The sequence below is a fragment of the Tigriopus californicus genome, chromosome 8 (assembly GCF_007210705.1).
Source record: "Tigriopus californicus strain San Diego chromosome 8, Tcal_SD_v2.1, whole genome shotgun sequence".
NCBI classification, from domain to species: Eukaryota; Metazoa; Arthropoda; class Copepoda; order Harpacticoida; family Harpacticidae; genus Tigriopus; species Tigriopus californicus.
This window is the reverse complement of record NC_081447.1, coordinates 15537420-15557655: the sequence shown is the minus strand read 5'-3', so window position 1 is coordinate 15557655 and position 20236 is coordinate 15537420. Positions and strand designations below refer to the sequence as shown.

General features: G+C 45.8%; 5 protein-coding genes and 1 long non-coding RNA gene across 9 annotated transcripts; 4 read left to right on the top strand and 2 right to left on the bottom strand.

The window, feature by feature from the left end:
• Positions 1–334: 334 nt before the first annotated feature.
• Positions 335–6075, top strand: LOC131884554 (endoplasmic reticulum metallopeptidase 1-like; the record flags this gene model as incomplete). The annotated part of the gene is given in 14 exon segments (XM_059232377.1): positions 335–374; positions 490–787; positions 862–1119; positions 1240–1367; positions 2449–2656; positions 2730–2911; positions 3022–3190; positions 3306–3422; positions 3516–3628; positions 3759–3966; positions 4041–4218; positions 4315–4504; positions 5046–5522; positions 5628–6075. Coding segments are annotated over 14 exon segments (2739 nt in total). The 3' UTR covers positions 5802–6075.
• Positions 1439–2395, bottom strand: LOC131884559 (uncharacterized). Of its 2 annotated transcripts, none has more exons than XM_059232385.1 (3): positions 2119–2395; positions 1828–2023; positions 1439–1716 (listed from the first exon to the last, which is right to left on the bottom strand). In XM_059232385.1, the coding sequence occupies exons 1-3, from the start codon at positions 2340–2342 to the stop codon at positions 1678–1680; spliced, it is 459 nt and encodes a 152-aa protein (XP_059088368.1). In that variant the 5' UTR covers positions 2343–2395; the 3' UTR covers positions 1439–1677. The 2 variants fall into 2 exon arrangements, with proteins under 2 accessions (XP_059088368.1, XP_059088367.1); XM_059232384.1 differs by having other exon boundaries at positions 1445–1716; positions 1824–2023.
• Positions 3296–3872, bottom strand: LOC131884560 (uncharacterized). Its single transcript, XR_009373733.1, has 2 exons — positions 3739–3872; positions 3296–3668 (listed from the first exon to the last, which is right to left on the bottom strand). It is a non-coding gene; the product is annotated as an uncharacterized LOC131884560 (long non-coding RNA).
• A 358-nt stretch (positions 6076–6433) lies between the features above and the next one.
• On the top strand, positions 6434–11047 carry LOC131884558 (transmembrane emp24 domain-containing protein 1-like). Of its 2 annotated transcripts, XM_059232383.1 has the most exons (5): positions 6434–6551; positions 6632–6856; positions 8677–8834; positions 10344–10576; positions 10752–11047. In XM_059232383.1, the coding sequence occupies exons 2-5, from the start codon at positions 6677–6679 to the stop codon at positions 10910–10912; spliced, it is 732 nt and encodes a 243-aa protein (XP_059088366.1). In that variant the 5' UTR covers positions 6434–6551; positions 6632–6676; the 3' UTR covers positions 10913–11047. The 2 variants fall into 2 exon arrangements, with proteins under 2 accessions (XP_059088366.1, XP_059088364.1); XM_059232381.1 differs by having other exon boundaries at positions 6480–6856.
• A 132-nt stretch (positions 11048–11179) lies between these two features.
• LOC131884556 (transmembrane emp24 domain-containing protein B-like) lies at positions 11180–16912 on the top strand. Of its 2 annotated transcripts, none has more exons than XM_059232378.1 (5): positions 11180–11604; positions 15533–15696; positions 15808–15955; positions 16107–16197; positions 16611–16912. In XM_059232378.1, exons 1-5 carry the CDS (start codon positions 11374–11376, stop codon positions 16736–16738), a joined length of 762 nt encoding a protein of 253 aa, XP_059088361.1. In that variant the 5' UTR covers positions 11180–11373; the 3' UTR covers positions 16739–16912. The 2 variants fall into 2 exon arrangements, with proteins under 2 accessions (XP_059088361.1, XP_059088362.1); XM_059232379.1 differs by having other exon boundaries at positions 16107–16238; positions 16611–16752.
• Positions 16913–17049: 137 nt separating this feature from the next.
• On the top strand, positions 17050–20078 carry LOC131884557 (uncharacterized). The gene is made up of 5 exons (XM_059232380.1): positions 17050–17973; positions 18134–18291; positions 18407–18567; positions 18663–18904; positions 19023–20078. The coding sequence occupies exons 1-5, from the start codon at positions 17925–17927 to the stop codon at positions 19148–19150; spliced, it is 738 nt and encodes a 245-aa protein (XP_059088363.1). The 5' UTR covers positions 17050–17924; the 3' UTR covers positions 19151–20078.
• Positions 20079–20236: the final 158 nt, after the last annotated feature.

Here is a 20236-nt window from a genome sequence, read left to right as displayed (position 1 = left end):
GTGGAAAACCCATGGATGGGGTGCACTTCAGGCTCCAGTTTCCGGCCGTGTCCATTGTCATTCCCATTGCTGCCACTGAGATCGACTATTCAACCCCAGGTGGGCGTGTCGATCAGACCTCGTTGAACGATTCTTCCATTCCCGCCCCTCAAACTCCCGCCCATCAGCTCACCCGCCCACTCATCCGCGTGGACTGGAGCATGACTGGGGGGTGACCCGACCCGTCCGTGCTCCGCCTCCCGTCTGGCCGATAAACGGTCCCCGGCCCAGCTGAACCGAAGCATCCCGCCCGCTCACACCCCCCAGCCACCCAGCCACCCATTCAGCCATTCAGCATGATTTTCGGCGAGCGTCTGCCGCCCAAAATTGTCGGGGTAAGTGTCGGTTTGATGAGTGGGTTAAGCTTAATCATCCCTGTCCACGGCGTGTCGAGTAGAAGACACTGGCCTGCGGGTGGGCGTGGTGTAACTAATTTTCGGGCCACTTCAGATCCAATATCAAGAGTTACCCGGCGTGCCCCCTCCCGCCCCCGAGACGCAATCCAACGACGAGTTCGATGCGGATGAGACCAAATACAAGCGGAAGCCGTCCGACAAACTCAGTCCGTGGTACGTGCTCGTGATCTTGGCCTATTGTCTGTCCATCTACGGCCTGGTCCTATTGGTCGATCAACGGCTGCCCGTGCCCTTGACTTTATCCGATGCGCCCCACCAACCCGAAGCCTTTATTGAGGAGCGGGCTCGGCTTTACCTGAAGCAACTCACGCGAGTGGGACCTCGACCCGCGGGTAATTATTGGCCCCTATGGACCTCGTCTCCGATCCCAGGGGCGGTCTCACAAAGTTCTAGTGTCTGGCTCTAGGTAGCTACGAAAATGAAGTCCTCACGGTGGACTTTCTGAAGCGCGAGATCCAAGCTATTCAAGAGCGTACGCCAGAACCGCACCGGATTCTTTGGGACATCCAGAAGCCGCGGGGTTCGTTCAATCTGCAGTTCTTCGACGGGGTGACCCATCACTATCGCAACATTCAAAACGTGATCGTCAAGTTCGAGTCGGGCTTACCCGCCCCCGACGCCCTGCTCGTTAATTGTCACTTCGACTCGGTGCCGGAGAGTCCAGGTCAGTGTCCTACCCACACCCTGAATGAATTGCTGTGTCATTATTCATTAGCCAAGAAATCAGCATAAATGACTGTGAATCACCCATGATTATCGGGGACCACCCTCCTGTGATCCGTAGGCGCTAGCGATGATGCCGTGAGTTGTGCCATCATGCTAGAAATCTTGAGCATCTTGTCCCAATCCAACCAGACTCTCCGTCACAACGTGGTGTTCCTCTTCAACGGGGCCGAGGAAAATCTATTACCGGTAAGATGCGAGATACATATGTAAAAAAGGTGACTTTTCTAAGGTGGGCTGGCTGAGGAGCGGAAATGGTGTATATATATATATATATATATTTATAGTTCGAGTTCACGTTTAGCCAGCGCTTCCAATAACTTGATGAATCAGAGTGATGAATTATACAAAGTCTCATGGGTGGACAGGGTCTAGGTCACGAGGAAGCTGGTGTTAGCCATGGCCAATCCGAAAAATGCGAGTTCTTGACATCGCCATGGGCCCAATTGAGAGTCTGGTCGGGCCAACATTAGCGTTCCCAAAGTCAAAAAAGCCGTTCCTAGGGATGAGGCGACTTGGCCATTGTCCGGGGTGCACACTAGCATCGTCATAAAGGAGCATGCAAGTACAAGTTCGACTTTGATCTCTGAGCACAGTGTGGATGACTGCCAAATAGACATATTAGCTACCCAACACCTACATTACCTACAAGCATCGTCATGCATGCCAAATGAGCCGAGGCGAAGAAATGTTCTTCCGAGATCCAAAGTTCCTCGTGGAACTCGTCGTTCAATTTCGTTCCCAACAGGAACAATCCCATCCAAACGAGCAACAGCCTCACCCACCAAGTTGAACTGAATTGTAGAGCCAGACAGAGGGGCCCCAAAGTGCCCAGGGCCCACAAGCTAGATAGATCGATCCGTCATTGTTAATCGTGTCATCATTCCTCACATGCCGGGGTGAACCTGTAGTTGGTTGGCCAGGTTTGCACCGCCCTTACCTCCAACACTCGAGTTGCTCAATGTACCAAAGATACATGTAGTTGAGTTCGGTAGCGGTTCTGGCCTTGACGAAGGTCAATGAAAGGAAACGAGCTATCATGGCTGTAGAACAAGTGGAATACCACAACCCCAGTCCCAAGTGATTCCATGACCACTGGCACAATCCGAGTATTGACACGAAGAGGGTCAAAAACTCGCCAAGGAGACGAGCCATTGCCTCCATGCAGCCTTGATAACTCGACACACATGAGCTCTTATCGAGCGAGACGAGCAAACATTCGCATGAATCAGTTTTCGCGTACTTTTACGAGTCTTCTGACACATTCCAGGGGAGTCACGGATTCATCACCCAACATGAATGGGCCAACGAGGTCCGAGCCTTTGTCAACTTGGAGGCCTGTGGGGCCGGGGGCCGAGAATTGGTCTTTCAATCCGGGCCCAATCACCCGTGGATGATCGAGGCCTATGGGAAAGTGGCCGTCCACCCGTTTGCTTCGGTCATTGGCGAAGAGATCTTCCAGTCGGGAATCATTCCGGGTAAGACAGGGCGAGGAAAACCAATCTGGGTAATCACGTTTCTCAACCATCCATTTGGGCTTGGTTTCGCCAGGGGACACGGATTTCAGGATTTTCCGCGATTACGGCAACATCCCGGGCCTGGATATTGCCTACATGAAGAACGGATACGTGTATCACACCAAATACGACACCGAGGAGATGATTCCTCCAGGATCGATTCAACGAGCCGGGGACAACATCTTGGCTCTGGTTCGTCACCTGGCCAATGCTGAAGTAAGACATAAGGGAGAGACAAGGACGAGTTAAGAGAGATAATTAGCTCGAGGTGTTCCATCCATTGTTTTGATGACGCATGGTACTCTTTGTTTATCACATCCGTTCAGATCTTGTCGCACACCCAAGATGCCAAAGACGGGAGTGTGGTGTTCTTCGACATTCTGGGCATGCTCTTGGTTCACTATCCAGAGCATCTCGGCTACGTGATCAATTTGATCGTGGTTGGCTTCTCATTGGCGGCCACCTACAGGAAGATCTCAAAGTCCTACCAATGCGGTAAGCATTTAAGCTCATTTTTTCAATTCATTTATTCGTATATGCATGGATACTGTCATTCATTGACGATCCCATAACGCGTTCTTTGAAATGGCTTGGTTTGGGGTGCTTTTAGGGGTGTCCAAGGAGGTCTACATTCGACAATTGGGCTATTCTTGGGTAATTCAGTTGGCCGCGGCCATCACGGCCTTCGTCCTGGTCACCATGATCGCCACGCTCTTGGATGCATTCAGTGAGTTGGTTGACTCCTGCCTTCTCGGTTCCTTTCTTTGGCCGATTTCCTCTCGAGACAGCTCGTATTATCATCATTTGTTTGCTCCTCTAGATCATTCAATGTCGTGGTACACCCGGACTTACCTCATATTCTTCTTGTATGTGTGTCCCACTCTGTTCGCTGTGATTGCCGTCTTCAATTTCGCCTTGCCTCGTCAAAGAAAGGTGAGCTCACTCCCTCCCTCTCTCAACCAGACAAGGATGGCTTTAACAGTACCTAGTTAACGGCCTCTCTGAACCAGAAAAGGATTCACGTTTTTCATTGTCATTGTTACCTTTATTCGCATGCGTTCAGTTTTTCCAATTTGCCGACGGAGCCTGGGTGATCGAGTCGTTGTACTTCGAAGTGAGCCGACTCATCTGGACCTTGTACACGTTGGTGATGACGTTGTTGCGACTCAAGTCCTCGTTTCTCTGCATGTTGTGGGTCCTGTTCCCATTGATTGGGCGGACCGTGTCCGAAAGGTTCTACGATCGATCCGCGGCCGATAAGAAGCCAAAGGGTAACGCCATTCATTTATGTGGAGAGATGAGTAGCCCTCAGTGATGCGAATCGTACTTCATGACTCTCTTTCAGATTGGAAATGGGTGGCCATCCTCCTGATCTCAATCTCGTTTCCGATGTTGTTGAACATGAAGCTGATGCACTCGGCCTTTGTCATGTTCATCCCAATCATGGGCCGATCCGGCTCGGTGCTCAATCCCGATCTCATCATCGGCTACAAGACCGTGGCCCTCACCCTAGGCACCTTGAGGTAACAGAGCCGCCGGCAAGATAGTACTCAATAACAAAGTCTGGGGCTTTAAAGAAGAACAAGACCATGGCATTCATTCCTGTTGGCCCTCCGTAGCTTTTTGTGTCCCCTGACCATGGTGGTTCGTCGCACGTCCTCAATCCTCACCGCCTTGTATATGACGGTGATCTTGACGTGTCTGGCGGTGCTGTTCACCCCATTGGGATTCCCATTCTCGGCGGACAAGTCCTTTCCCACACCTCATCGAGATCTCATCATTCACACCTCTCGCGAGTTCTACGATCAGGTCAGGGGTCATTGTCACCTTCAGACGAGTTACTTATTTGAATGCGACTAGAGAATGTCATTTAGAAGATAGCATGATGACCTCTTCGTTCAATGAGCAGATTGAAAGAGCACTTGACCACATAGTATTTAGTGTTCATGCATTGAGCATAATGCCAGTGCAATCAATTTTGCTGGAGCCCTCTGTGGTGATTGTAAAGGGTCACGTGAAGTATTCAATCAGCTTTCAAACTAATCCATTGAATGGAAAACTTGGATAGAAATTAGTGCTCCCTCAGGTCAGCGCAATCTGTTTCAAATGTTCATGATTTGAGGTCGCAATATGTCTTAAATCAAGGTAGCAACGTTTGCCATTAGTCAGTAGTGTACGACCAATGCCTATTATGCTAATCACTACCATGAGAGCAATATTTTGGTCGTGACAGTAAAGCATAGCAAAAGATCTCATGGACTATGATCAGTTCTCGGATTGAAAAGTGGCCATTCCCATCTACATCTGGATGATAGGGTTTCATTGCATTGATTGCTTTTGCTCTTGGCAGTCGGGGTCGATGATCAAAACGGATGCAGGCTACTTCGTGTTCAATTTGGACCGGCACTCCCCCAAGGTGCTCTTCAAACACGTGCCCGAATACTTCAATCTGGTCGAGATAGGAGACCTCGAGTGCGAGAAGCACTTGTTTTGCGGCATGCCCATCTACTACCCGTGCACCACCATGCTCAAGATCAACCACTGGTTGCCCGCACGCGCGCCCAAGATGCAACACAAGGCCACCGTCGAGCTGGTCACCACCGAGTCCTCGGGCTCCCACCAGTACAAGCTCTTGTTCCGCGTGGCCGGACCCGACCACATTGGCATCTACTTTGCGCCCGAGGAGAACGTCCAGCTCATCAACTGGAGCTTCGACGAGGGACACATCCTCACCGGGCCCATTTGGAAGGATAATCGGCCCACCCACTACATCTTCTACTCCCACGGGCTCTCCATGTCCACGTGGGAGTTCTGGATTGAGCTCAAGGTACGTATATACGAGTAGTTAATGGCGCATTAGGTTTACCCGGCATATTGACTCGAGCGAGTATGTGATTAATCCGTGCCTTTTTCTTGATTGTGAATTTTGTAGGTTCCCCGCACTTTCGTGGCCGGGGTGTCGCCCTTCCTGGATTTGGCTGTAACGGGACACTATTTGCACGGACATAGCATGAAGGACGTGAACTTCAAACGCTTCCTGGCCCAGTTCCCGGACTGGTCGTTCCCAGTGGGATGGACCGCCTCCTACGCATCCTATAAGTTCTAGTCCGAGCTCACTCCAGTCGATTTTTAATCAGGATCGCCTTCCTGAGCAATATCCTCCCATAATATTCATAATATTCATAAAATTCCCATGATTCCCGCGATTGAATAATTCGTCCATACTCAAGTCGCTCTCGTCGACCAAAATCCGGGCCCTCAAATCAAATTGCGTCCCAAAAAAATGAAAAGAATTGTCCTATTTAGATTGATTACTGAGCGTGATGCTGTCCCTATCCCATAGGTCCTTCCATGAACATTAAATCTTTACGATGACACTACACAGTCCAATCAGCCTCTCTAGTCTATGCTTACTCACTCTTATATAAATTCGTTTAACTCCATCCGTCTATACGAGTACATACATACGCATTTACGTACATACAACGTTCTGATGATATTCATTGGATCACGTAGCTTAGCCAGCCTTGCGAAATAGCTGAAGGAACAGGACGAAAAATGTTGCCGCTGGTTGGCATTGGGAAAGCCCACACCATGGCTGCCTTCCTTCTCACTCGAGGCACGAGTCAAATCGAAATAGCTTAAATCCGTTGCCATCATGCACCCACTTGTATGAACTGAATAACAAGCACAATCGACCGACCTCGAACGTGTTGGGCCATTCACGAGGGGATTGAAAAGAAAGAATAGGTAAAAAGAATCAAGGCGTCGAGCTAATTCCAACTCCAAAGTCAGCCAGCCAGTCATCGTCCATCCGTACATCCGTCCATCCACCTCGACCTAGACTTGGATTTGTGTGCGTGTTAATGCTGTGTCACGATCTGTTCAGTTGATTATTGCACCGCCAGCTTAGAATCTACGCACTCGTATCTACAGAAGTGGTACTTCCGTTCCCGCTCTCCGTCCTCGATTGGTTGAACCATGAAAATGAGGACGAGCCTCTGGCTGCCCATCGTTGTGTGGGTGGGGATCAGTGGGTTCACGGAATGTTGGGGGAAATCTTGGTCGCGAGAAATCACCGTGATCGTGGACGCTGGACAGACCGATTGCTACTTCGTTCCCAATGTGGAACGGGACCAAACCCTAGAGTTCGCCATTCAGGTAAGCACAATCACATTGGGATGCTTGATCAGTTCGTTCGACTGTGGATTGCGAGCAACATATTCAGGGGGGGGGGTTATTGGGCAACCAAATTGATTTAGGGACGGCATTACATTCAGAATGCGCAGAAAATATGACAATTTAAGGAAAATCCCCTCATTTTTTTATTTTTTTTGTTTTTGTTGTATCTGCTATCATACTGGATCGAGAGCGTTTCCAGGGGGTGTAATTTTTTTTCTTTTGGTTTGGTTTTTCACGGGCTTTTCTAACCGCTTCATGGAATGTAATCCCCATTACTATTAATGTGAAAGGTTATAATTCGTCTATTTATTGCCTTTCAATCTTTATATTATATTTGGTCTACCAACAAATTTGAGTTGACAAACCGTGCTAATCCTTGAATGTAGGGTTGGCCTGGAATGTTATCTAAGAATTTGGGTTGGGACAAAGCTCATGGATGCTTTTGAAAACATCCAGCATCAGATACCTTTCGAAGCTTCTCTAAACACTGAACAGTCCCAACTTTTCTAGTCTCTCCCAATACGAGAGCTCTCTCATTCCTGTGATGTTCCTAGTGAAAACATCTTTGGACCTGCGCGAGCTTTTGCAAACCTGCTGAACTAATTGGAGCTCAAATGGGTGAAGCATATTCAAGATGTGGCTGAACAATCAACTTGTACAGAGTTAGCATTGTGATGCTATCTCTGGGCTTAAACGTGTGATATATCCAACCACACATTTGAAAAGCTTTACCCACCTTCAGCTGGATATGCTCATCGAACTTTCCGTTATTTTGTAGGACTACACCTAAATCTTTCATAGATGAGACCTGCTCAATATCTTTACTTCCATTATCTACCAGTAGAGTAGTTAAAAGAGTTGACGAGAAGGTCCAGGATATCAGAGAATTTCAGCTAGAATAATGTAGCTCTGGACACGATGATAGATACATCATTTATGAATATGTGCATCCAATCTCATGTGTTGTTGGTGGTTTTGAAAATGTCAAGAGGAACTGTTGAACACATACAGTAGCGTGGTACTGCAAATGAATGTTCAAAATTGCAAGAGAGCTCAGTCTTGAGATCTGAACCAACACAATGGGCGTGCTGAAGACGGGGGGCATCTTTATAGGTAACTAACTGAAGGTGTATTTCATTTCTTCTATGAGCTATCACACAAGCTTTTTTAACATCCAATTGCTTTAGATTGTCACACAATGGTGGCGTTGATTATAAAGACCACATCATTCATCTACTTTGTCCTGGGCCAGGAATTCAAGGTGCTTCAAAGTATGATTTTCACCAAGAAGTCGTAGAAATGAGGTAATATTTCTGAACCCAAAGAGCAAGAAGATCGCGAAAAATATCAATCAAGCAATTTTTGCCTTAAAAACCACCAAAATAGTTCAATAACAGATTTAAGACTTTTTTTCGCCTTTTCTTCAAAACATTTTCTATACGTTTTCGAAACTTATTTGTTCTGATTTTCAAAATTAAAAAAAAACTATTCTAACCAAAGACATCAACTATTTTCCCGATCCCTAGTTATCACATTTTAACAATTTGGTTATTTAAGCAGAAGAAATGAAATGAAAAAACTTGTGAAATCTTTTGGTCGCCCCCAATGAATCAGAAGTTGTACGGTTTAATAGATTTCTGGAGTGTTCAAATCGCAGAATTGCAGATTGAATCCCTTTCACGTTCAATATAGTCAAACTGAGGTGGGGTTTCGGGCCTTTTTGTCGAGTGTAAAATAGGTGTTGTCTTTGCTGGATAAATAATGAGCCCATCTGGCATCTTTTTGGGCTCACTCTTCAGGTGGTGAGCGTGTCATCAGCCACTGGGAATATCGACATCAATTTCCACGTGATCTCCCCGTCCAAGATTCACCTCCACACGAATCAACGGGTGTCCCACACCAAATATGAGCACAAAAGCGCGGAACGAGGAGACTACCAAGTGTGCCTGGACAATAGGTAACTCAAACCACAACCCGCATGATGAATCCCTGATCAGTTTTAAAACTCACATGAAAAAGTCACATCCCTTTGAGCATTCTTTAGGTTGGTTTGCCGCGTCCCATTTTCATATTTTCCCGCAGAAGCTAGGGGCAATGGTGGTGTCGAAACACCTGTTCGTCAGCATACCTCATGGTAGATTGGACCTTTGATGCTGGATACTCGGTCATGTACTAACTAATTAATCAGTTCATTAGTTAACTGGTTGTCCATTTAAAAAAATACAAGAATCCAAACAATGAGGGGCTCTCAATGTTTTGGATTCTCAGACATAGTTTCAGAGCTATTGGAGGCATGCCATTGGTTTTGCAACAAGTCTAAGAACCATGAACTTGCTTTTAATTGAGAATGCCCGAACATTTCGCACCTCTATCTAGTTCCTTGCTGTTGGCTTAAGAATAAGAGGTCTCACCAATCATAACAACAAAAGGAGAATGCTTTATTCATCAAGGGATCATTATAAACAAGGGGGAACGGTATCACTTAGAAGAACTGAGAAGTAATCTAGAATACAGGTTACGTTGATCCTGCCACTTTAGACACCTTCTAAAAATTAGAAGCACACAGCAGGGGACGAAAGGAAAGTCTTGAGAAAACATGCCATCTCCGACTTCATCTCAAGGCATTCGAATGTCGGAGTCAGACTGTGCCTCACACTTGATTGCCTTCGTTTCCATTGGCGTGTCCTTAGCCTTGCCTTATTCTCAGGCAAGAGAGTCCGGTCTTCATCCTAATCCTCAAACAAACTAATGTCTACCTTTCCCAAATCAGACCCTATTATTGCAGTGTAAAAGTTGCAAACTTATTGAAACCAATCTCCGTGTCTCTCTCTCATTCACGGTTACAGCTACTCCACTTTCGCGGACAAGTCCATATTTGTGGACCTCCAGATCATCGACGAGGCCAACGATTACTATGACGATTACCTGGACGAAGAGGAGCNCGGAGTCAGACTGTGCCTCGCACTTGATTGCCTTCGTTTCCATTGGCGTGTCCCTAGCCTTGCCCTATTCCCAGGCAAGAGAGTCCCCCACCCCAACCCACCCGCCGGTCAACCATTACATAGATAGACTAGTTTTAATACCGTAGTGGCAAATGCCAAAGACCAATCTGGGACCTTTTTGAATTGGACCAAGGAGGCCTCATTTTCTGGGGAGCAAAATCTCGAAGTACTATGTATATTGGGGGGAGAATTTCTGTGTGTCTCGATGCATTTACGTATTGTGACCTTGCTTCTTTGGAGATTGGGCTCCCAAGTTAAGGTTGGAACTAATGATTCCGTACGATCGCCGTCAACTACACTTCGGTGATCAAGCACCCGAAATACCGATGTTTGATCCGGTCTTTATCCTAATCCTCTAACAAACTAATGTCTACCTTTCCCAAATCAGACCCTATTATTGTAGTGTAAAAGTTGCAAACTTATTGAAACCAATCTCCGTGTCTCTCTCTCATTCACGGTTACAGCTACTCCACTTTCGCGGGCAAGTCCATATTTGTGGACCTCCAGATCATCGACGAGGCCAACGATTACTATGACGATTACCTGGACGAAGAGGAGCTGAAGTTGATGCGGGGCTTGGACCGCGATGAGTTGCTCTACACCCTCGAGGAGGTTCATGAGAGCATCCATGCCATCCGATCCTACATTCGAGACATTGCTCATCTCCAGGCCAGTCTCATGGCCACCCACTCTCAAGGTAGGTACAAACCTCAGACAAACAGCATGTTCTGCAGTATGTAGTATACCTATCAGGCATAACATTGACACAATTGCCTCAATCCACTTGTTATACTCGTACATACTACAAGAAATGATTGACTGACTACCAAGGTAGACACAGTCCTCTCATAACCCTGCATGTTCTTCTTCAGATCTGCACATGGTGAGCAAGAATGGGGAGAAGATCACCCTGTGGTCATCCCTTCACCTTTCGTTTCTGGTCGTGATTGGCTTCATCCAAGTGGGCATGGTCAAGAGCCTTTTCAGCGATAAGTCCATTATGCATAACATGTGGCGGAGGATGGAGCGATAGATAACGTCGGCGTCTAAGACCATGGGGGCTCACTGGGTCACACCCTTGATCCATCCCCAATCATGTGCCTTCCATACGGGGGTAGTTGTTGTTATCTTAACATTGGCCGCGTGTCACATAAATGTTTTATCTCAAGTCCTACTTGTATCCTGATGTCCTTCCTCCACGTTGCGATCTGTCATTCGGCACAAGGCAATCTACCCTGGGCATTCGGCCCGTCCGTCGTTTCTGCGTCCCTTCGTCCTTTCGTCCCTTCGTTTGTTCGTTTGTTCGTTCGCTCGTTCATGGTCACCGATCGTCCTTATCTTTCCCGTGCTTCTTGATTGCTCGCTTTGCTTAACGCTGCCCTTTCTCGGCCTACATAATCAATCTGAATTTGTCTCGGTTTTTGAGACTTTTGATCCCGCGAGGCAGGGATCACCGAGGGAAGGCAGTGATTAATCGCCATAAAAACGAAAACCATGCCATCGGGTCGATTGCGTGTTCTGACCGTTGTTCTATTGGTCTGGGGCAGCAGTGTATACCCGAGGGATGTTCACGGAGAAGAGGCCAGTGTCGAGACCGTGTTTGACCCCAATGATGACCAGCAAGGCTACCAGCGGCGCTACATCATCGAAGTCTTGAGCAAGAAGGAGGAGTGCTTCTTCATTGAAAACGTTCAGGAGAATCAAATCTTCAATTTCCATTTCATGGTAAGACTTGTGCTCTGGAGTCCTCATTCTGGGGGACCGCAGAGCACCCACAGTACGACCGCCATTAGGGGTATTTCTTATTACGAACGACAGAAAGAGATCATGTCTTTTTATGCTGACCTTCACGCTAGTGGGAATACTAGGATCCCCAACAGTTCAAGACGAAAAACGTTTTGGTTTTGCTTAACTCTATAGTCATATGATATTTGATCCACCAACGAATCCGAGTCGGCAGATCTGGTTAGCCCATCATTATTAAGTTGATCAGGAATTTTATCATAAACCTGTTCAAGTGGGTGTGAAAAAGGCAACTGGACCGACGCCCTCATATAGCAAAATGAACAATGAAGGGGCCCAAGAAAGGAGAGAAGAGCGAAAGACTAATTCATTGCTAGAAATAAGCGGGATTCTCGAGGGCTTGATGATGCTTTCGAAACCCAAGTCAATTAAGCTTACGGTCGCCACAATTGACCCTAAAACCTAGGTTGGGACCAAGCTCATGTATGTATACTTTTGAAAGCGTATAGTATCAGGTATCTTTCGTACCCTCTTTGATGTCCAATTCGTACGTGGACTTTACGTAGTTGGGAGAAGACATACCTAACTGGGCATGACAATCCAACATGAGATTGATGTTCAACAAATCTCGAGTTTGAGTTATAAAAAGAAAAGAAGTGAGAAACGAGGAAACGTCCATGAGTGAGCAAGTGTCGGTCGGTCTCTCATTTGTATCTGCGGACCGTCAATTGGGTAATCATTCATTCATGTTGGGTGCGAATTCAAACCATTCCTCCCTCCCACCCAAAAATTGGTTCCTCATGATCAGATTGAAGCGCTCCTGGGTTGAATGAAGGAGATATGACTAATGGCAGGATCTGACCGGGATGAGAATGGGTTTTACGGCTTCAAGTGGCATTCGGATCTTTGGTGATGACTTGAGTTCAGTCAGATTACCAAACAAAAGCGTCCTCAAAGTACGCCAAAAATAGGTGGAAAATGTAGCAATGACTCCAGAGGGTAGGTTAAGGAAGTACTTTGGATTGACAATTCATGCCTACTTAGGCTATTCCACCCTTTCCTCTAACTCAGGAGTGTGTTTGGTGCGTGGCAAACGAGATGAAGTGAATGTTTGAGGTTATGTCTGTGGGTCCCGATGGCATTTCAAGTGCGTTATTGAAAAACTCAATGAGGTGGTAGCTTTACTCTTGGCCTTCATTTTCAATACGTCCATGATATCTGGAACCGTGCCCAAGGATTGGAGGGATGCAAATGTCTTCCCCTTGTTTAAAAATGGGGACAGAACCAGGAAGGCAAACTACCGACCAATATCTCTCACGAGCGTTCCTTGAAAACTAATGGAGAGAATGATCAAAGACAAAATTGAAGAACATCTATATCTGCAAACCTTATGCCCCAGGATCAACATGGATTCAGAGAAAGAAGATCTGGCTGCACTAACCTCTTAACTTTTCACGACCATTTGACTATGATAGTGGACAAGGGTGGAATGGGGGACGTAGTTTATTTGGACTTTAGTAAAGCGTTTGATCCAGTGGATCATCCAATTTTGCTGCGTAAGCTTTCGGAAGTGGGAGTGACCGATGGAGTTCAGCGATGGATTGGCGGGTGGCTGCAACATCGGAGACAACGAGTGACAATTGATGGACGGGAGTCTGCTTGGGGCTCTGTGGTTTCGGGAGTACCCCAAGGGAGTGTTCTGGGTCCCCTTCTCTTTATCATTTTTGTCCGCGATCTTGTTGTTGGAGGTAATAGTGGTACAAGTATTTTGAAATTTGCCGACGATTCGAAAATGGTGCGAGAGATAATAAGTCCTGCCGATTATTGTGAACTTCAGCGAGACATTGATTACGTACACAATTGGTCCCTTGCCAACAAAATGGAGTTCAACGTGTCCAAGTGCAAAGTCTTACACATAGGTCGGACCAACAATGGCCGATCCTACACTTTGAATGGGCAATCCCTGGAGAGTGTAACAGCTCAGAGGGATCTTGGTGTCGTGTTTGATAAGAAACTTAGCTTTCAGGAGCAAAGTGCCTGTGTTGCTGCCAAAGGCTATCGCATGTTGGCTCTTTTGAAACGGACCTTTACTTCAAAGAACGTTGATCTACTAACCAGACTATACAAAACCTATGTGCTACCACTTTTGCAGTTTGCCACTCAGGTTTGGACCCCGTCATATTCCAGGGATATTCTTAGAATAGAGGGCGTCCAACGAAAATTTTCGCAGTGGATTCTACCTTACGCTAGAATCCCATATCCCGATAGGCTATTTCACCTTAAGCTCGTGTCCCTAGAGGAGCGACGACTTTGAATGGATCTGGTGTGCGCTTTTAAAATCACCCGGATTTTGCTGGATGTATCCGACTTAACTAAAGGAGAGTGTTACCGTATAGAGACAACAAATGTGATCTCAAGTGTACAAACACGAAGCAGAACTAATGAACATCTAAAACATCAATTAATACGCTCAAAAGTACGAGAGGGGGCTTTTTTTGTTCGTATTGTGAAATCGTGGAATTTCTTGCCGCTGGATCTAAGACTGTCCTCTAGTCTAGCCTTGTTTCAGCGTGGACTTCTAGACGTCATTTTACTGCCGCTCTGCAAATGTGCTATCCCTCCTCAATGAAAAACATTTTTACACAAACTCCATGTGTGATCGAATCTTTTGGCAAATGACTCCTATCATCTCCTACTCCTCTACCTTTAATTTTATTTATGTTTTTAACCTTTGGCTTCAACATTTTATTTTTAAAACCATTACTCTTCTATCATCATCTCTTGGTGCCTTGAGTGGTTTCACAATAAACAATAAACAAATAAACAATTCGTCGAGCATGAAGTCTTCCTCATAACATCAAGGGCTGGTACAAATGATAAAAGTTTGCCATGTGGTCCTACGTACATAAATTCTTGTATTTATGACTGGTGCAGTTTGAACTTTGGACCATTTACTGAAAAGCACTTGTCATCAGTATTGCACATCGATCCAATGCATTCTTATGTTATGTGGAAGCTAGCTAACCCAGCAACCATCTTGGATTTGGCATTGACCGAAAATGGTCATGATACAAATGTGACGAGAGTCTTTTGGACACATATGGCTTCCCAGGATCTGGTACAATCATTCACTTTGTCAGACACTTAAAACTAAAATAAAAGTAAATACATCGAGGCAAGACCAAACTGAGCCTACTCAGATTGGGAAGCGTCCAGTGGAAATCATCCGGGAGTAAATAAACTTGGAAGCGCCTTTGGGGATTGTGAAGTGCTGATTATCTCAAAAACTCAATACCACCGACCGATAACCTCGCTAGACGTTACTTTGAGCCATTTCAGCCTCTTGTTTGTCATGTTCCAAGAGATAGTGAGTGAGGCTGCCCTTAGAAGTGAAAGCAATCGCGTTCCAAGTCAAAGGCAACGCTCGGGTAAGAAGATGACCCAACAACGCATTCTATGGACAGTGGTATGCCCAATCAAATCAAAGCCAACCAATCAATGTCTGGAAATAAACCGGAGGTGGTGCTCTGTTGAGTCAAGATCATAAGATCTGTAGGGCTGTAGGATTTGTACACCATCAAATCAAGTTTTAAATGAAGTCATTGACTTCTTTTGCAAGGGATAGCAATAGATACCACGAGGCTAATGTAAACAAATGATGGAGAACCCTCAAAAATCAGCACTTCAAACTTGAGCAGGTTAGATGGAAAAAAGCAAATGGAAAATGGAACAAAAAAATAGACAATATACAAACCACATGATGCTTGATTCCCAATTTGTATATGGAATTAAGCAGAAACCAATGTGTAAAGATTTGTGAATTTCGTAGGCATTTCGAACGGTTTTCTAGTCTTTTTCATAATTAGTGACCGATCTAAGGCTAGACATGATGCATGTGTTTGACCTTCAGGTGACCAATACCGACAGCTCTGGGAACCCGTTGGATATCTCCACTAAAATTCGAGCGGGTCCGAAGGGGAAAGTGGTCAACTTCCAGAGTCGTCGCAATGAGGGTAAACTAATTGGGCATCCGATAGTGGAATCCGGTGACTACGAGATTTGCTTTAACAACAGGTAAGGAAGGAAGGAAGGAAGGCAAAAAGGCCCGCTGCCGACAACAAATCTACATACAGTACAATCTCAGTATAGTATGTACTCTCTCCACCATGTGTCCACTTCGTTCAGGTTCTCCATGATGGAGTCCAAGCGGATATTCTGGCAATTCGAGGTCGAGGGTCAAGTGGACGAGCTGAAGGAGCTGCACAAGGCTGTCGATGAGTCTCTCACTGAGTACCAAGAGTCGGCCAAGATGACGAAGCGAAAAATCAGCTTGGTAAGAAAAACAAAGAACAAAGGGAGGGAGGGAGGGCACTCTCATCAATATCTGAACGAGCTTACACCGTCGTCGACTGTCGACCGGATTGACCCGGACGCCGAATGATTAATAATAATAATCGACTACGCTGGCTCGTGTTTCTCCTCAGGTTCGTGGCAAAGTGTCTCGTATCCGACATTCTCAATGGAGACATGAATCCCTCATGAAGAAAGACATGAACCGAGCCGAGGCCATGGCACGTAAGACGACAACAGCACTTCAAGATTGGTTATCTTCCAGGGTAGCTTTCTCGATCCAAACAAACCCTTCCTTCATTTTGTCTAATTTTGATGTAAAAAGAAATGATTCATTTTCTCATATAAGTACACAGCTGTACTCGGCATTTAATGCCACACAAAGAACATCAAGAAATAGGATGTTCACAGTCAGTAGCCAGTGTAACATTGTCGCAAAGCGTTTTAGCAACATATCTGCATCTAAAAACCGTTTCGGGTTCCCTGTCATTTCCTTTCAATGGGAGTCGGTGCACTCAAATTACAGATGTAACACATGATGGCTTACTTTCACTGACATACTGACCCGGGAGCGATGAGTTCCAAAGATGAACGAACCATCACTGATTGTTCAACTTCCGATGATTCTTCTATTCTAGTGATGATTGGTCGATGGAGTATCGCTCAAGCAATTGTGGTGGTTTTTATTGGACTTGGTCAAGTCTATTTCTTGAGAAGACTCTTCAATACTAAAGCTTCGCCGCACAGGATTAATGCCAGGGCTTAAAACTAGCCTGCTACACTGCGTTTCTGTGCTAAGATTCTGTGATCCCTTCAAGACAGATATTCAAGGGTACAACGTTATGGGACCAACTTGAACAAATGATCTTTCATGAGCATTATTTGTTCCATTCCTCGGTCATTCATCCGGCTCAAAAATACATACATATTTTGTCAAAAACGGGCTTTTCAAGGGTCTAGCTTTTTTACTCACAATATGAGTGAGGGATTGAGGGATTCAAGCGCGCACACCTGAAAAAGAAAGCAAGCACCTTAACCGGGCCTGAGAATACTGACCACACTTGGAAACATGTTTCATTATGGTTAAGATAAACTTTTTCAATCAAAGAGAACCAAAGTACCTGAGGCCAGCTTTTTCAAGCTCGCACGCCGGAGTTAGGGGCATGGACTTTAACCGGTAGGAAACCACGCTCGCCAAAGTGGTGAGCGAATGCACATTCTGGATAACGTCAAAGTCTTAACTCAGAGGTACGAGTTTAAAAAACTCGGTTTTTTTTTTACTGCTCATACATTTTTCAATGAATGAGTAGCTGCTTTGATCAAGAAATGATGATGTTGTACCTAACGAGGGCATAAGATGTGTTTTAATGGTCAAATACGAAAGGTCACTCAAATTGTAATGCTTTTAATGGCGTTTTATCACGTACCTTCATTGTCATGGTGTAAATTGCTCTTCCGTCATTTTAGTTACATGAAGTGCGTGTTTACATGTTTTAAATATCGTACCATTGTCATAATGTCATAGTCACAACCACAATCTGGGCACACGTATGATTTCCTCTTGCCACGATGAACTCATGATGTGACCCACACCTATTGGACCAGAGAGTGTCTTGTCACCCTGGAAACGTCTTTGAATAAAGTCAGTAAAAAGGTGCATCCCTGATGATCTTATGTGCATATGTTTTCCAGCTTACTCTGACACACTTAGACACGTACACTGTGGGTAGGTACGTGCGTACGCACACTACAAGTGCCGCTGTCTGAAGAGGAGATTTATAATAGTTGTGGGGCCAAACATCAAAGCGTTTGGCCGTGGCCCCTGGCAAAGCACACTTGTTCCACTTGGAACGTGTCCATGCCAGAGCATTGTTCCTCTTTTCAGAGGCATCTTAGAGTTGTTCCGTTCGTTCCTCATTTCCATCATTGGATGCCTATTGCCTAACCTGATCATGAAACGCCTCTCCTCCGGCATGGTTCTTCTGTGGATGACATTTCAAGGTGAGGGAATGTTGAGTAGAGGAGGTGTCAATGGCGGAAGCTTTCAAGGGTGTGAAGTGCCTCAATTGGACCCTTCCATTTTTCTCTCTCTGTCTCTCTCGATATGTGTCGTGCACGAATACGTATCCCTTATATTGCATACTGTTTGTGTTTATCTTAGTAACTCAAAGCGAGGTGATCTTCGACGAGAACGGACAGGTGAATTCATCCAATGGCATGGATTTTCAACGCTTCTACGTATCCCGGATCGAGTACATGGAACGATTTTGCTTTAATATTGAGGTTGAGGCCAATCAAGAAGTGAAGTATGCCTTTGAGGTGAGCTGATGGTTCTCGGACCTGATAGGACGAGTGAGGCTAGTGAGGGTAATGAGGCTAACAAGGCGTTCACTCCGTTCCTCTTCTACATACGTACACACATATGTATGACCAGGTCCTCAATGCCAACCCCAAGAACGCTCGGAAGCTGACCCTAACCCTGACGGTAGCTAATTCCAGTTCATTAGTGATAGCCCACGAAGTGGAAACATCTGAGGCCTCGTTTAAGTACAAGACCCCGGTGGAAAACGATTTGCTCTTCTGTCTCTCAACCAGGCAAGATAGCCATTTTGCATGATCTACTGTTGTGTTCGTAGTTGGGTCCATCTAAAATGACTCGCTTGGGTCTCCGAACTTCATGGTTGTTTCAGTGTTGGACCATACATTCCCCGTGAAGCATTTTGGGAGATCAGTGTGACTGGGATGGTGGATGAGTCCAAGCTTAACTCTAATATTGAGGAGGCAGTCGTTCAAGCGGCCGTGCTGGAGTCAAGTCAGGAGACAATGCACCGGTTGAATCAAATCCAAGTCCGTTTACAAATCGGTCAACAACTTCAAACCTTATACAAAGCTCATAACACCAAGGACAATCACTACGCCGAGGCTTTGAATGGTGAGCTACCTGCGTACAGCTACTTTTACATTTATTCACGTCTGTGTCTGTGTGTGTGTGTGTGTGATATCCGTCCCCTCTAGGTAAGCATAATAATGTCATCATCAATTGTTTTCAGCCATGGTGGATCAATGGAGTTTGACGCATGTGGTGTTGGTGGTGATGTGCTATATGGCCCAGGTGTATTTCCTGAAAAGACTCTTCCTCAGTCCAGAGACCTCTTCTCGTCACAAGATGAGGGCCTAAATGAGACGAGGGCACCAACATGGTTCATCACAACCACTATTCCAATCTTTACGTACACAAATGATGGAGATGAGATTTCTCTTGGCTGCCAGAGTTCATAACCCAATAATAGTGAGAAGAGAAATAGCCAAAGGAGATTACGAAAACAGAATGAAGGCAGAGGCCGATGAAGATGAGAAATACGGGGAAGGAGAGCCAAGCCCGAGTAAAACTTTCGTTCTGCAAGTGGCTCTTTCATCATATTGACGCTTTCAAAGCATTAACGCCACCACCTCCTCCTCCAGCCTTCTCTGTCTTGCACTGTCTTTCTCTCCTTGAGCACCTTGAGATTTTCCCCAGTCCCTCCCTGCCAATGGTTCTTCCTCTGTATGTGTGTGCTTGTAACCCCTTGTCAAAAAATGACCCTCTGTTCCGGCTCTCACGGTTCCACTAGGCAGATAACCAACCAACCAACCAACCAACCAACCAACCAACCAACCAACCCACTTGGGTGCTAGAAATGGCAACAGTGGTGCTGGTAGTGGAAGATGTCGTCGTTTCCCCTTCTTTCGCTCGTACTCGTCCTGTGTGAGTTAGTTCCGTTCCGTGCAGTCCTTGCTGCTGCATGAGTTCTGAGCTGTTTAAGCCGAGGATGGAAAAGACGATTCATGGAATGAACGAGTGTCCATTTTCCCACCCATACCATTCCGCCCATCTCACGAGAGAAACAGACACCGCCCATCACCCATCACCTACAGTCTAGCCATATATTTATCTATCTATCTATCTAGTTACCTTCATTTTTGAATCTGTATCCCCTTTCAATAACGATGGATATCAAACATTTTCCTAACACTTGATCGTTTTGAACACTTACTTTCAATTTGGCGAATGCAAAATGAGTTATTCAGAGAAAATCCAGCGCAATACATTTTGCGGTTGATAAAGATATCGTACAGTATGGCGTCATTGAATCATCAAACCAAGGACACCTAGACTTAAAGGGATGCCAGACAATCGACCATTCAGTTAGCAAAATAGTGATATGAAAGGTCTCCTGGGAATTGAGTGCAAACCAGTCTATTGTGCTGTTTAGTCAACCGACAA